The following is a 16,794-nucleotide window of genomic DNA, read 5'->3' on the forward strand; positions in this document are numbered from 1 at the left end:
CTCTATTTTTCAACATTGATCTTGACAACACTAGGAATATCCCTAGAAACATCACATGTCCTACCTTCTCCATGATGTCCACATATGTCTGGTTCATACTCTAGGGCAATGATGATGTAGGGTGATTGTGATAAGAATAAGCAGACATCCTAAAGCCAAACACACCCATGATCTGAGTGAACCTAGAATGATATTGAATCATTCCCTCTATGTTTTTTTTGTTCATCAAAGATAGTAGTGGTTTCTAGATAGTGGTCAATTAGTGGTATCTAGATAGTGGTCAATATCTAGGTGCACTTGCATCTCTTTCTTTTCAATATAGAATGGATCTGATGAAAACCCATGATAAATATTTGGTAATGAATCAATACATCATCCAAGTTAATATAATAAGTTAAATTATTCTAAACTATATTTCCTACTTATTCTTCTAGCTAATTCATTATTCTCGATAGTATTTCTTTTATCATTCAATTCAACAATTTATAAAATGTCTCCAATCTTTTTTTTCAATCAGACAATCAAGCAATAATCATATGTCTTACATAGGTTGTATATTTTTTGAAATAAGAAAATTTCTTTTTCCTTATACATATTATATCTTCCCTCAAATTATATGCTATCACTATTCTTATCTAGGATGAGTCCTACTTGAAAAAATATATAATTCTTGTTAATGATATTTGTCAATCAAATAGTCATCATCATATATTAAGTGTTCACTTCTTACTTATATTTTTCTCTTTAATTATTTAATCTAATGATTCTCATCTTCAATCGAGAGATCCTTCAAGCCTTTCTTGCACAAAAAATCTCTCGAGGGGGCATACAATCCACTTGCTATTACTGAAGAAAGATGGAGAAGGACCAAATTTGGGCTCAAAAATAAAGGAAAAGTTGGCCAATTGACTTTTCCTAGGTATAATCACCTCAAAAAAAAATTAGGATCTTGGGGGTTGTGATAAGATGCAAGAGGGGAAAGTATAGAATGGTGGGATCAAGGATAACATACACTTTAACCTTGATATTATCAAAATGGGATCAAATAGGTCTTGAAGCTTCTAATTATGAGGACTATAACTTTAGGATGATACAAGTTGTTATAACATAGTCAAAATATTTAGATGGCTCTAAGCAAGAAGAGGAGCAGGCATGGGTTTTCAAATTCTAATTTCTCTTGGTATGAAGTTTCTAATGAGTAGGATGATTTGGGTGGATTTGGGAAGGATTTTATGCAATGGGTGATTTTTTGTTCTCCTTACAACATTCAAAGATTTCTTGAGGGATTTTTGTTTATGAGGTGCTTTTGACCTTTTTGGCTTCCTTTAGGTGGATCATTGTTCTTATGGCATACTTGAGGTATTGTTGTCTTTGTATCATTTCTTAGTCCCCTATCTTTGTGGATTTTTCTAGTTGTGTGCCCTTTGTTATCGGTTTCCATCCACTTTGTTCATGTGGTCATAATGGAGGAGGTTTGATTTGGACCCATATGGAGACTTCCTCCCTATGCATGGACTTTATTTTGTAGGGGTTTGTTCCCTCTTCTTTGTCTTCTTTCAATCATATTATGGGATCTTCTAGTTCTTGGTAGCTTTCTAGGATTTTTAGTGGTTTGGTAATGATGAAATGGACCTCTCTACTTCTCACTTCTAGTTTCATCAAATCTATTGGGTGTGTTTGTGGTGTACAACTTGCAAGGTTTTGGTTATGGGTTTTAGAAGTGGCACTACCACATGCACTACCATGCACATGTGCTCACATCCTATGCTTTTAAGGATTTCTAATGTTCTCCATTCTAGTTGCAGCTATTGTTGAGTAGTTTTGCTAGAGGTTGAGCACATTTTTTTATGTTTACTACCTTTTATAACCTATGTATATTGTCCTACAATGGTTTGAACTTGGTATAGTAGCTACCTACAAATATCATTTTTGGTATCTATGTTGGGGATTTGACCCAGCACTTTTCTTGTGAATTAACCTCTCTCCTAAGGCCATATTTTCTTGTAGATGAATGTTGTTGATGTTGTACTCAGGTTCCCTAGAGATAACACTAGAGGAAGATTTTGGGTCTTAGATTTTTGTCCCCTAAAATTACACACTCAAGGGTCATTGCTTGACTATTTGCTGGTGAGTATTGGGTAGAGCCTTGTTCTTTGGAGGGTCAGTGAACTCCTCTTATTGGGTGAGTCTCACTTGGTTTGGGGTGAAATGAGATAGAAGATTGCAATTAGGTTCTCTCTCTCTCTCTATTGTTTGTGCGAACTATTTTGGGTTTCACTTCCTTTTAAGAGATGAAGCATTTTGTGTTGTTATTGTGATAAGTTGTTCTGTGAATTCTATTAGATGGACCTGGAGGATCAAAGATTGGGTTGGGTTGATGCCCACTTAGGTTATTTTTGCTAGGACTAGTTTCTCGAGGTTATGTGTTCATGATGAGTGATTAAGTTATGTGATGATGCCCGAATTTTTGTTTTGGTTAGTTGTTGTCTTGTTGGATGGATACTTATGCACCTCTGAATTTGTGTCTTGGGCTAGTTCTTACCCTTCACTAGGAAGTTTTTTCCTAGTTGTGAGGGCTTTCATGTTCCTGTTGGCTATGAAATAGGTGTTGGTTCCTATGAGGTATGCTTTTCTTTTTTGTTGTCTTTTTCCTTGGCTTCTTTGATGATTGAGTTGACTCCTATCAAGGTGGGGCTTTTGTTGATTATCTAGGAGGTGAAGGATTTTCCAACTAAGGGAAAGGATAGCTAGGCTACCACTGAACATAGTTTTGATGTTTGGAAATGTTTCTTCATTGACCTGAGTATTGTGATCTTTCTTATCCCTTCTTCTATTGAGGTGGACTATTTTTCTATAGAGGTGTGAAGGGAGGCTGCAATAGGTTGGAAGAATATCTTTGAAAATGTTGTCCTAAACTAGTGGTCTTATTGTTAATAGATCCTAAGTTTTGATAGTGAAGGAGGGATAGGTTACTTAATGCTTGAGTTTGGGCATTGAGCCTTTTGGGAATGAATTTTTCTATTTTTTCTTCTTGTGACTTGGTGTTTGTTGGTAATTTTAAAGGGCTCACCTGGGTCCTTTTTTATTGTTATTGGGTAAAGCTTGCAACTTTTTGAGAGGATTGTCCTATGATGATCTTTGACAATTCCAACTATGGTTGAGTCACATATGGAACTTTTTTTTCATAGAGGTAGAGCTAAGATGTTGTTCATGCTTGAAGTTGGTCACTAGGTGTCATTAATGTGCAGTTCATTATATCTAGTGTCTTCTCTTTGAGCTTGTTCTCTTATTGTAACATAGGTTAGCACCCTCTTTCTTTCTTTTTTTTAATCAAAAACATAGTTGTTGTTATATGGACAATATTTATCTTAAGAGTAGAGACTAAATATTTTGGGCATATTTTGCAAACTATGTACTCTTATGGATGGATTACAATAATGTGGCTAGTAGTGTTAGGATGAAATTAAATGTTGATAATTTTTTATTTTTTTCTAACAGATTTTATTTAAGGGTTATTTATTGGCATACTTTTAGATGTAATGTATCAAAGTAGGCTTCTTGTGTTGTTTTTTAATGTTGCTCATATTATAATTGGGAGCAAGGAACTCTCCCTACTAACGGAATAAAAAATATAGGCAAATATCATCAATTTAATTTGAGCTTAGAAGTCAAACAAGATAGAAAAATTGGCTTATCAATATCTCTACAAACTTTATATAAAAGTTCTTCCTAAGTTTATATGAACCAATTGGCAGCCTTATTTAACATGAGAAGTTATTGATTTAGTATAAATTTTAATATCCTTTATATGTATTCATTAAATAAAGTATTTTTTCTAAAGAAAAATTATATAAAAATTTGACATTGATATTAAATATTTCATTTTTGTGAATTATAATTTTACTCTAGACAGTATTTAGTCATCTAAAAAATGATATCTCTTGATAAGTGTGCTAGGTTGCATTATATTTCATATGTTGTGTTTTCCAAGTAATCTAACATTGAATGAAAATTTTAATTTAAGAATGTACAGAGGTAAATTTGGAATTACATAAATATCCCCTATCAAGTCCCAGATTTTACATATTTGCTAGTAGATGGTGAATTCCAAATCAAAAGAAATCATTTCAGATTAAAAACAATTTAAAAAGACCTGTAGTTGTTTATATCCAAATATTCTTACGAATAATTTTTCTTCTATTAAAAGAAATTTGAAACATTACGAAATTAGTCACAATTGAATATATGGAAAGAAGGACAAGGCACACTAATAAAATAGAGAAGAGACGCATCCACATATATAGAAACAATAGAATAATTTTGTACTTAACCATACTTTCAATTGGAACAACTTAATAATCACACGCTAATGCTTGATTCTTAGACTTAAAAGAGTTAAATAGTCAAAATTGACTTACTTTTTCAAACTTAATTTTTTGCTTTGATAGGTTTGCAAAAGAAACTAGAATCATCATAAGAAACTAGAGTCATCATTATAGTTGTGTAATCATCATAAGAAACTAGAGTCATCATTATAGTTGTGTAATGTAATTATTATTACTTTATGATGACTCCTCGTCCCTCATTAATTTATTCATTTGTAATGGATCAAAATTTTAAAAAATTAACACAAACTCTTTAATTGTAGTAGGGACCCTAAGTGGCACCTTCAAAGTGTTTTTACTTTACTTACATTTAATCTCATGAACTTTTATGTCTCTGGAGGCCGACAACAATCCCCATTGTTCCAAGAAATGTATGACATTTTCAGAAGTAGCAACTTCTTTCAAGGCAAGAAATTCCATATGCCTTAATGACACCTGATTTCTATGTTGTGACAATCGATCTTGAACAGAGTATGAACAGCTCACCCTCCCTCTGTGAATGAAATATTTTCTATCCCAAATACATACTCGCACCATAAATCTTCCACTCTCGTCTCCTTCCATGCGCGATGGAACTTGAAAAGTCTTAGAAAGTAGGGAGCCATCCGAATCATCCAAAAATGTCATTAACACATTCATCTGTGGAAGAAGGGCGTTCTGCCCCCTTTCTGCGACAAAGAAAAAGAAAGCTGCTACACAGAAAAAGTTGCTTTTGACTGTCAGATTCTTTTGGCCTGCAAGAAGCTGCGATTCACTCACTAATTCCGAAGATAGAGACAGATCCAGTCGCTCTAATTGACGAAAATCCTACGATTCAAATAAATCGTGGAATCAACTTCGCTATTTTGGAAAAAAAATTTTAAAAACTGCAATTTTTTCATCTGTTTGCGTCTCCTATCTCTCTTTGCATAATATTGAGTTCAATATTTTCAAAGAAATCATTTTATAAAAGGTATTTAAATCTGAAAGAGTAGAATGAGCAGATTCGGACAGGAGAAAGATGCGACTCAAAAAATTCATAAAGGAAGATGCGACTGTTGAAAATGTGTACCTCCAATAACTGGTAAATATGTAGTCGAATGTTGTGACAGCCTATCAAGCAGAGCTCTTTCATTTGAGGAGGATGAACAGCTGGACGGCGATAAGAAATTCGAGCAGCCGGAATCGGACAGTCGTAAACAATTCTTTTGCATTTCCGACGTTCGTCAAACTTGATATTGATGAATATTTTCTGCAACTTTGAGCATCCTGCAACTTGTAGGGAAGTAAGGCTTTCTGGAAGAGGATCCAATCGATCAAGTTGCTTACATCCGTCTAAATTGAAATCCCTCGAAGATTTACATCCGATCAGTGTTGAAATTGCAGTAAGACATTCACAGTGAGACAGATCCATTGTCTTCAAAAATTTCATATCTTTTTTGAGAGATATTGCCTGTAATTTTGAGCATCCTCTGAGATCGAGAGCAATTAGGTTTTCTGGAAGCGCAGGAAATACAAGAAGTTGTTCGTTTCGATCCGTCTTTAAATTCACTAGAGATTTCAGACGTTGAAAGCTAGGCGGAAATTCTGAGAAGAAATTGTTACTAACATCAAGAGACTTGAGCTTGACAAGATTTCCAAAAGTCTCAGGCAGGGCCTTTGAACTGCATCCGCTTAGCCATAGCTCTTCCAAACAGACAAGTTCACAGATTTCGTTTGGAAGATAAATCAGTTTTATGCCGTTCATATGAAGGTATGTCAGGAATTTGAATTGGGACATGGAGTCAGACAGAACAGGGGAAAGCCGATGTGATCCATTCTGTTTACTACCGCGCTCTGTTGCAGCCATCTAACGGGGCAAAATGTGTAGTGAGATTATGTGGAAAAATATTATCCTGCAAAACAAAGAATGATTCCACTAAAAATTGAGCAGGGTAACTGACCTGTCGGTTGGAGCTCTTCAAAGACAGAGGAAGACTTGAACAAGTTTTCACAATTCTGTCTATTATATTTTACAGTGAAGATTTTATTTTTCAATCAGAATGAAGCGGAAAGGTCTTCTAGATAAATTTGACCGCTTGGAAAAATAAATTTTTATTACAATGGTTCGTTTGAACATTTCATTGTTCATTTTAGTATTTAAATTAGAGAAAAGTGGCAAGTGAAAGAAAATGAAAGATCATCTAGATAAATTAGACAGATAAATTAGACAGCTTCAGCGGGAAAAAATATTTGGACGGTTCAATTTATTCAAAAAAAAAAAAATTATGTTCTAGAAAATTGGATTATTTCATTACTTTGAAGATTTCAGTTTTCTTATTAAGATTGATAAAGTTATGAAATTAAACTGAAGTTATATATATATATATATAACGAGAGAGAGAGTTAAATAACTAGCTATATATACCTCTATATATATTACGCCGAGAGTAATCGTTTTCGAGGCGCCTATTTTTATTTAATCTCAAAGTTATTTTAATCGAAGTTGGGATTAATGAAAATAAAAATAGGCGTCTCGAGAACGATTACTCTCGGCGTAATATATATAGAGGTATATATAGCTAGTGGCAATCGCGGCGCAATAGGAAAAATATTTACTTTTTATTTTTTATTTTGATAAGGTTACTATAAAATTGTTAATTAATTTTTAATTAGAGTTGTATGAAGTTAGTATAAAATTATGCTTCAAAATATTTTTAAAAATTTAATATAAGGAGTTTAATATAGATTAAAAATATATTTTTTATTTTTGGGATATTGTAATGTAAAATGTTATAGTCATACATAGATATATGGTTAGGGACAAAGTTACCATTATAGTTAATGTTAACCTTAGGGATAGAATTAGGGTTAGGGTTAGCATTAGAGTTAGGGTTGGAGTTAGGGTTAGGGTTTGAGCTATGGTTAAGGTTAGGGATAGAGTTATGGTTATGGTTATTGTTAGAGTTATGGTTATGGTTTAGATTAGAGTTATGTTTATGGTTAAGGTTAGGGTTAATGTTATGGTCATGGTTAAGGTTAGGGTTAGAGTTATGGTTATGGTTATGATTAGGGTTAGTGTTAGGGTTATAGTAAGGCTAACGTTAGAGTTATGCTCATGGTTAAGGCTAGGGTTAGAGTTATGCTTATAGTTAGGGTTAGGGATAGGATTAGAGTCCAATTATGGTAGAGTTAGAATTAGGGTTAGAGTTAGGTGTAGAGTTATGTTTATGGTTAAGGTTAGGGTTAGAGTAATGCTCATGGTTAAGGTTAGGGTTACGGTTAAGGTTTGAGTCAAATATTATTTTAAATTTAATATAAGGAGTTTAATTTAGATAAAAATATATATTTTATTTTTGGGATATTGTAATGTAAAATGTTATAGTCATACGTAGATATATGGTTAGGGACAAAATTAGGGTAAGGGTTTGAGCTAGGGTTAAGGTTAGGGTTAGGGTTAGATTCTAATTATGGTAGAGTTAGATTTATGGTTAGAGTTAGGGGTAGGGTTAAGATTAGTGTTAGGATTAGAATTAGGGTTAAGATTAGGATTAGAGTTAGGGTTAGGATTAGGGTTATAGATAGGGTTAGGGTTAGGGTTAGGGTAAAGTTCTAGGTTAGGGTTAGGGCTAGGGTCAGGTTTAGGGTTAGAGTATGAGTTAGGGTTAGAGTTTGAGTTAGGGTTAGGGTTATAGTTTGAGTTAGGGGTAGACAGAGCATTATAATTTGGGTTAGGATTAGGGTTTGAGTTTGAGTTATGGTTAGAGTTAGGGTTAGAGCTAGAGCTAGAGTTAGAGTTAGGGTTAGAATTAGGGTTAGTTTTAGGGTTTGAGTTACCAATAGAGTTAATTTTACAGTTGGGTTAATGTTAGAGTTAGGGTTAGGGTTAGAGTTTTGAGTCAAGGTTAGGGTTAGAGTTAGGGTTAGGGTTAAAATTAAAATCCAATTATGGTAGAGTTAGATTTACAGTTAGAGTTATGGGTAGGGGTAGGGTTACGCTTACAGTTAGGGTTAGAGTTAGATTTAGGATTAGGGTTAGGGTTAGGGTTAGGTTTATATTTAGAGTTAGGGTTATATATAGAGAGAGTTATATCAATGTTAAGGTTAGGGTAAGGGGATTGAGTCAGGGTTAAGGTTAGAGTTAGGGTTAGGGTTAGGGTTAGGGTTTCAGTCAGGATTAAAGTTAGGGTTAGGGTTAGAGTCTAATTATGGTAGAGTTAGATTTACAGAAAGAGTTAGATTTAGGGTTAGAGTTAGGGGTAGGGTTAGGGTTAGGGTTAGGGTTAGAGATAGGGGTAGACAAAGGGTTAGGCTTAGGCTTAGGGTTAGGGTTAGGGTCAAGGTTAGGGTTAGGTTTAGGGTTAGAATATGAGTTACGGTTAGAGTTTGAGGTATAGTTAGGGCTATAGTTTGAGTTAGGGGTAGACAGAGTATTAGAATCCTAGCTACAATTAGGGTTAGGTTTTGGGTTACGGTTATGGTTACGGTTAAGGTTAGAGTTAGGTTTAGGGTTATAGTTATAGTTAGGGTTAAAGTCCAATTATGGTAGAGTTAGATTCAGGGTTACAGTTAGTGGTAGGGATAGGGTTACAATTATAGTTAGGGTTAGGGTTAGGGTTAGAGTTAGAGGAAGGGTTATATTTAGAAGTTTTCTTATGGTCACAGTTATAGTTAGGAGGGGAGTAAGGGTTGGGATTTTAGATTATATTTATTATTATATAAGGTGCCCTATATAATAATATGTATATTCCCACGCTCATGGATAAGGTTAGGGAAAGAAGTAGGACTGTGGTTATTAGTGTTACATTTAGAATTTCATTTAGGAGGGCATTGTGTGCTATTTTTTCCCCCTATTCAACCCATCATTGATGTCTGATCTGAGAGACCTTAAATGGGATAGGTTCTTTGCAGAGGGTTAACATCGCTAAAGTTGGCGGCTAACATTTTGTGTTGGCTCAGTTTCTTCATTGACCACGCTGGATCATTTTTTCTTGGTCGGGTTGATTCATGCTGCGAGATTCGATAACTCTTATTTCTTCGCGAGCTATCTTTCCAAAAGTGCAAGATGTTGCCATGCATTCCCATTCTAACGTTTCTTTATATGCTAGTGTCTTCGAATCACTCTAAAGCCTAGAATTGCACAAGATGCTACCATGCATCTCCATTCTGATGCATCGTCATGCTACATTGTTTCTTCAATTCTCTGAAGCCCAAAATTGCATCATGCTACCACGCATTGCCTTTCCAACATTTCCTCACTCCACAATGCTTTCATGCGTCTTTAAGACCCAAAATTGTGCCACATGGAGGGGGTTCACACCTTTTGTGCTATTTGCTTCGTTTGTTGGGAGGAATCTCTTCACTACTTCTTAGTCATCCATTGGAAATAAAGCCAATCTTGATCGACGAATGTGACTTAATCCTTCATTGGGAGGAGTTTCCTCGTTGCATCTCAGTCATCCTTTTTGAGGGGAGAATCTACATCGATGGTTGCGACTTAATCCTTCATTGGTGAGGATTCACGATGCATCTATGCCGTCTATTTCGAGAGGAAGACCTTCATCGATGACCATCATTCATTTTTGGGGAAACCAAATTCCCCCTTGGGATCAACCTTGCATTTTTTGTGGGAGGTTAAGACATCATGTTATCTCTTTTCATAGTTTTTTGCTAGCGACATGAATGTCTTTCCTCTTCTTTCCATGAGTCTCCATTCTAGCACCTCCTTAAGCTGCATTGTTTCTGCAATGCTCTAAAGCCCAAAATTGCATCATGCTACTACATGTCACCTTTATGACATTTCCTCACTCTGTAGTGCTTTCGCAAGGCTCCAAGACCCAGAATTGTGCCATGTAGCGAGGGTCCCCACCTTTCGTGCTATGGTTACAATTTAGATTTTAGGGTTATGGTTAGAATCAAGGTCAATTCTAGAGTTTATAGAATATTTAGAGTTAAGATTAGGGATTAAATATACATGAGGGTTAGCATTGGGTTGTATGATAATTACAGTTAGGATTATAGTTAGATATATCATTTAGATTAGGTTTTAGTCAGGGTTTAATTAGACTTAAGATTAGGGTGAGGATCAAGGTGAAGTCTATATTAGGGTTCATATCATGGTAGGATTGAAACTAATGTTAGGGTTAACATTGAAATTATGATTAGGGGTAAGGTGAAGATTTATATTTGGTCATGATTGTGGTTTGTGCTAGGATTAGGGTCTAAGCTATGATTAATTTTATGATTGTACCTTTAGGGTTAGGGTTTTGTTTAAGTTTATGATTATGGTTACAACTATGGTTTATGGTTCAAGTTTAAAGTTGGGAATGTGATCAGGATCAGGGATTAGTAAATTTTTTAAGAGTTCGGTTATAGGTTTACACCATGGTTAGGACCTTGGGACTGGATTTAGAGTTTAATATCATGGTTATCCATATAGGTAGGTTTAGGATTTTGATCAATATTTTGGAGTTTTTTTTTACATTATGGTTAAGGGTTAGATTTTAGGGTTAGGACTATAACCAATATTAGTGTGTAGGTTTTTGGTTTAGATTATGGTTTGGACTGAGATTTTCGTTATATCAATAGGGATATGTTTTAGTGCTATAATTATAGTTTAATGTTGGATTATAGTTATATTGTACATCATTGTTGGGGCTAGGGCTAAGGTAGGGGTTGTTGTTAGGGTTAACTAAGGATGACAATTAGGATGGTTTATCTTTTCAAGTAGAAAAAAAAACTCATATTGGTTCAAAAACAAAGAAATTATACTTCGAAAATATTTTTCTATGTCATAATAGATTCATTTATTTTAATTATTGTATTAGTTAATTAGTTGTTTGATGTTTCAAAGTAAACATGGCTTATTTTATTTAAATTTAAATAATATTATTGTTTTGAATTGAATTTAGCTTAATTGTTAATGATCATATTTATATTTCTAATATTAACTCCAATTTGATCAAAGACCAAATATATTTTTGGTATTTTTGTAAACGAACTTGCTTAACACTTCCCTATTTCAAAGTTAATAAAATATCATTTCTATTGTCTTAGATTTGAGAGTAAGTATATTAAATAAGTAATAATAAATGAACATTATGATTAATATATTTCTAAAATAAAAATATATTACTTAAAAACTTGTTTACTTTAAATGAATAAAGTACTCATTTACTTGTAAATTTTAAAAATAGAAATTAATCTACATATATATAAAATATTTATTCTTTATCCTATTTGCATACAAATTAATTAAAATCTAAACTTTAAACTACATAAATATGTTTAAAATATATATCCATCAATAATTAGTTTAGAATAAAGTAAAATCTAAAAATTAGACACATATAGAATCTTTTTAATTTCTAGATACATGTTTTTCTAATTTATTTCTACAAACATGCAACTGATATTTCTATTATCCATTTTTTTCCATTCTAAAAAAATCTAGATGTAAATAGAATTTTTTTAGATGCATGCAATCTTTCTAATTTTTTCTACATACATATATTAACATTTCTATTTTATATTTTGTTTTTACATTATGGTTATTTCAATCAAAACATCTAGATGTAAATAGAATTCTTTTTAATAAATCTAGATGTATATAGAATTCTTTTAATTTTTTACATACATAAAATCTTTCTAATTTTTTTCTACATACATAAAAGAATAATTTCTATTTTCTATTTTTAAAAAAAAGCTATCATAAAGATTGATAAAAAAATTGATTGCATATGCATTCTTTAGTTTGTGCACTAAATGCACAAAATATATTGTATAGATTAAAACTTCTCGGCACGGGAATATACAATAGAAATATCAGTTATCAAGAATAGTCGGCCATAAGCAATCAAATCTTAAACTCTGCAAAATTTCTTGCAAGCAATCTTTGTTCTGTCTTCGGCTGAAAAGGAAAAAAAGAATTTCAGATCTAAGATTGTTTAGATTGCCCTATTCGATTCAAAAAGCCATGGAAGTCACCGCAATTACATCTCCAAGAGGCCTAATGTGCCTTGATTCAGTACCCACATGCTTATCTCCACGAAAAACTCTACACAGGTCCTCCAGTGGCCTCAATTTCGGTCATATGAACAGAATTCTAAATCTAAATGAAATTAATTAAAATTGAAATATAAATCAAAGTAGAATATTATAACTAATTTTGAATTTCAATTTACTTCTACATCTAAATCTAAATGAAAATGTAAATAAAAAATAGAAATCTCACCTGCAAAAATGTTACTCCAAAACTTCAATTTACTCCTATTCAAAAACTCCAATCTAATCCTCCAATAACCTCCACCTCTTCCTTCCTGCAAAAACATAAAATGAAAATGAAATGAGGAGCCTTGGTTTTATAACTTCTGAGAGGCTCCTCATATCCCCCAACAGACGTCTCTTCACATTCCACGAATTTGTTTCAAATTCGCCCACTCCCCGCAAAAAAAAAGCATGAATGTGCATGCAAAATTATATTTAACAAAAAAAAAATCATATTGAAATTATTTCGCCCCTATTATTTCGGGTCCTACTTTTTCGGGCCCTACTTTTTCGAGCCTATTATTTCGGCCTCCATTTGGCTTCCTATTATTTCGACCAGCTATTATTTCGAGAATTCTTTTTTAATATTTAATTTGGAAGTTTGTAACTGCTCCCAATTCTTTTTTATTGACAAGGAATCTTGGCATATTCCCGTGCTGGGCATTTGTGCTGCCATTGTATAGAATGCCTCTCAACATAATAAACTATTAATGAATAGACCTATTTCTTGAAGGGACGTGTCTATCCATGTATCATCTACAATATAAAGAGATCACTGTCTTTGGAACACGCATACCAGACAAGCAGTGCAATTACATTTGTAACAATCTGAGAAAGTCAACATGGCATTAGAGCCGAATCACAAATGATTGAATATATTAAGGAATAGATATAAGATGTTAAATATTCATCATAGTCTATATATATATATATATATATATATATAGAGAGAGAGAGAGAGGTCCAGATAAAGGAGGATATTGTTATGCAGATACACAATTGCATAAGCCATCGGAATCACATAAGAGATAACGATAAAGCATTGTAGCTATATTGGTTGATCAAACCACGATATTTGTATTAGATGGGATCGCCTTGAGGTTATGTATCTCCAAACACATTTTGTGTTCTATATTGGAAGTTGCGTACCAACTAATTCGATAAAGCATCGGTTACTGCTAGTCAAAAAGGAATCAAATTTATAAAGATGAAATAATTGAAAGTCAAAACTATTTATTGCACTATAGAAAACATAGGAAAATAAAAAGAAATTGAGCATCTTTAATCTCCATCCAAAATGCACTAAAGACAAACCAAAGTCAAACTTCTTTTTTTCCAAATTCACGAAAATGTAGTGATTTTTTTCCAATTTTTTTTTTTTGTTTTTGACTACAAACTATGCAAATAATTAAGATCAAACATTGAAATTTTTAGAAAAATCCATGATGTTTTCGATTTTTTGAAAATTGGTCAACTATATAGTATGGGTGGAGGATAGCCACATCCGTACATTTATGCCTAGAAAACCAATATGGGTGAACAAAGATTTTGAAAATAATCGAGAACAACTACTAACATAATAATCTCAACCTAGTGACCTCTGTGATGATAATCATTACTTTGGGTGATCGGGTTTCTCCATGAATAATTGTGTGAAGGCACCAAAAGGGTTTTAGTACAAATGTTAATCCCAGTAAATCATTATTTAGCCGATAGGCTATTTGTAGGAACTTTGTTCCTAGAAATCAAAATTTTGACTAAAAAGTTGTTAGTTGACCAGAAAATTTGTCAGTTTGACTGGAAAATTGTAAATCCTTCCCATTAATTATTTACCAGCCAATTTTTATCTCACTCCACTTTTAAATCTTGTTTTGATATTTATTAGTTGTTATCTCCACTTTTAACTATTGTTTTTCTTTCCTTTTTTTTATTTAAAAAATTAATTACTTGTGATCTCCAAATTCGCTATGATCTCTAGTTAGCTCATATTGTGTTCTCTATTTATTTAACTTTTGATTTTTAAAATTGATTTATATTTTAGTTTTTTAATTTTTTTAATTTATTATTTATATTAGTTTAGTTCTTTCAATATATATTTTTAGTTTATATAATTTATTTAGTCAATAGAATATTTGATGGAGACATTGCTATTTTTTTATATTTCTCTTATTAATTTTTCATAACAGATTTTTTGATGGGGTTTTTTAAATAATTTTTTTATATTTGATAAATTGAATTTAAATAAATAATATTTATTAATCTATTTAAAAGATTCTAGAAAATATTATATTATTTAAATTGAAAATTATTTATAATCTAATTTGTTCACATAAGATTATATTTTAAATCTTCATTTTTAACTATTATTTTTCTTTTCCTATTTATTTAAAAAATAATTACTTGTCATCTCGACATTAGCTCATGTTGTGATCTATATTTATTTAACTTTTGATTTTTAAAATTAATTTAGTTTTAGTTTTTTTTTTTTAATTATTTATTTATATTAGCTTTTTTTTTAAATAAGATTTTTTTAGTTTCTATAATTTATTTAGTCAAATATAATATTTGTTAGAGACATCATTATATTTTCATATTTTTATTTTTATTTCTTTTATTAATTTTTCATAATATATTTTTTCATTGGGTTTTTTTTAAATGATAATTTTTTTTCATATTTGATAAATTGAATTTAAATAAATAATATTTATTAATCTATTTAAAATATTTTAGTAAATATTAATTTATTTAAATTGAAAATTATTAATTATCTAATTCACATAAGATTATATCTTAAAAATAATTATATTATCGATTTATCATTGCAAGCACAAAAGCGTGCAACTGCTAGTATATCAAGTCTTGTATAGTCGACCGCCATATCAAAGAAGATGTAATACTAGTGGGATTTAAACATTTATGATTGATATTGAAGGATCAAAAATAGATGGTGTACAAATTGTGGCTATCAATGGTCAAAGATGGAGAACTATGTCAATCAAGAAATTCTATTTGTTAATAAATAGAGAAGTGAATAACTAGTCCACTTAGATTCCCTTCATCTAATATTCTATTCACCATGAACATTGACTTCAGTGACTAAACATATATGGAGGTAGACTACTTTAAATGGAATGGGTGCAAACACACTCGAAAGAATATTTGATACCCACAAATCACCAGTAGAGTATTACATGGCATTTACGAAGCAAGTCCATTCAATGGAATCTTGAGTAGGTAAATAACAAAATTGGGATAGAGAATGTTATCTACCCCCTTAAGATCACATTCACAAGAGGTTAATGCATGGCTTTTTGTAACTACCTCAGTGTATGAAATGTTTCCTTATGGAGGACCCACTACTAACTTGTTACTTGGCAGACATAAGAGAAATTAAATCAAACATATTTTCATGGGATAATAAAAGTGTAATCATCATTTAAGGAGCACATGAATTTAATTAACAATATCGAATTCTTCTCATTAGAAAAAGGTGAGGCATGTGATAGGCAATCGCTAGTCTATGTATTTGGTAAGTTACAAATCTTGGGAATGAATCCATGTATGTTATCTCACCATATAATTTTAGAAGATTTAGTTTCAAGATCTATAAAACCCAAACTAATTATCATGGAGACTTTATACTAGGAGAACTAGGGTACTAATATAAGGAGGAAAAGGGGGATTGATATCACATTTAGAGATAATTTAACACTTAAGCAAATTTTGGATGAAGAGCTTAGATAATTGATATTCAGAGAGAGTTCAAAAGTTCTTACGTGTAACAATATGACTTTAATGAGCCTACCCTTGTGTACATCATGAGGAAGTGATGGCTTTCGAATGACTATCACTTATATTTGTAGAATTAATTGGAAGGTGACAATCTTACAATAATTGAAGTAATGATACAAATGTTGGAACATATCATTATAGATTATATCTTGTAAATAGATAACTAAGTGTCAGATGCCATTCACTTACTATCTATGATTTCTTTGTATTGTTATATAATATGTATTTGGTGAATATCATGTGTTGATATTATGCAGATCATTGCCTTATTAAGTAATTGGTGAATATCATATGTTGATGTTCTTTAGGATATCACTTAGAGTATTTGGTGAATATGTTGATATTGTGTAGACTAATACTCATAACATCAAATGTGATATCAAATCGGCAGATATCTTCTGATAAAATATGTCCTTAAAAATTTGCATTCCTAGTATTACCAATGGTGTAATATATTCATGTGTTTATCCTCCCTAGCTAAGAGGGAATGCTAATGCTTGGTAGCATCAGTTGGATAACCTCACAAAACTAAACTGAAGCTATATATACTATATATATGATATGTATATGTGTAGTTAAAAAATAAACTATTCTATTAATTAAATACTAATGA

The 16,794-nt window shown here is 31.9% G+C and overlaps 1 protein-coding gene across 1 annotated transcript; it reads right to left on the bottom strand.

The window, feature by feature from the left end:
- Window positions 1-4,423: 4,423 nt before the first annotated feature.
- On the bottom strand, window positions 4,424-6,356 carry LOC149557964 (uncharacterized). Its single transcript, XM_089786075.1, has 3 exons — window positions 6,308-6,356; window positions 5,437-6,213; window positions 4,424-5,192 (listed from the first exon to the last, which is right to left on the bottom strand). Exons 2-3 carry the CDS (start codon window positions 6,211-6,213, stop codon window positions 4,686-4,688), a joined length of 1,284 nt encoding a protein of 427 aa, XP_089642201.1. The 5' UTR covers window positions 6,308-6,356; the 3' UTR covers window positions 4,424-4,685.
- Window positions 6,357-16,794: the final 10,438 nt, after the last annotated feature.

Source organism: Cupressus sempervirens, chromosome 5, assembly GCF_028749045.1.
Source record: "Cupressus sempervirens isolate cs-2001-9-10 chromosome 5, ASM2874904v1, whole genome shotgun sequence".
NCBI classification, from domain to species: Eukaryota; Viridiplantae; Streptophyta; class Pinopsida; order Cupressales; family Cupressaceae; genus Cupressus; species Cupressus sempervirens.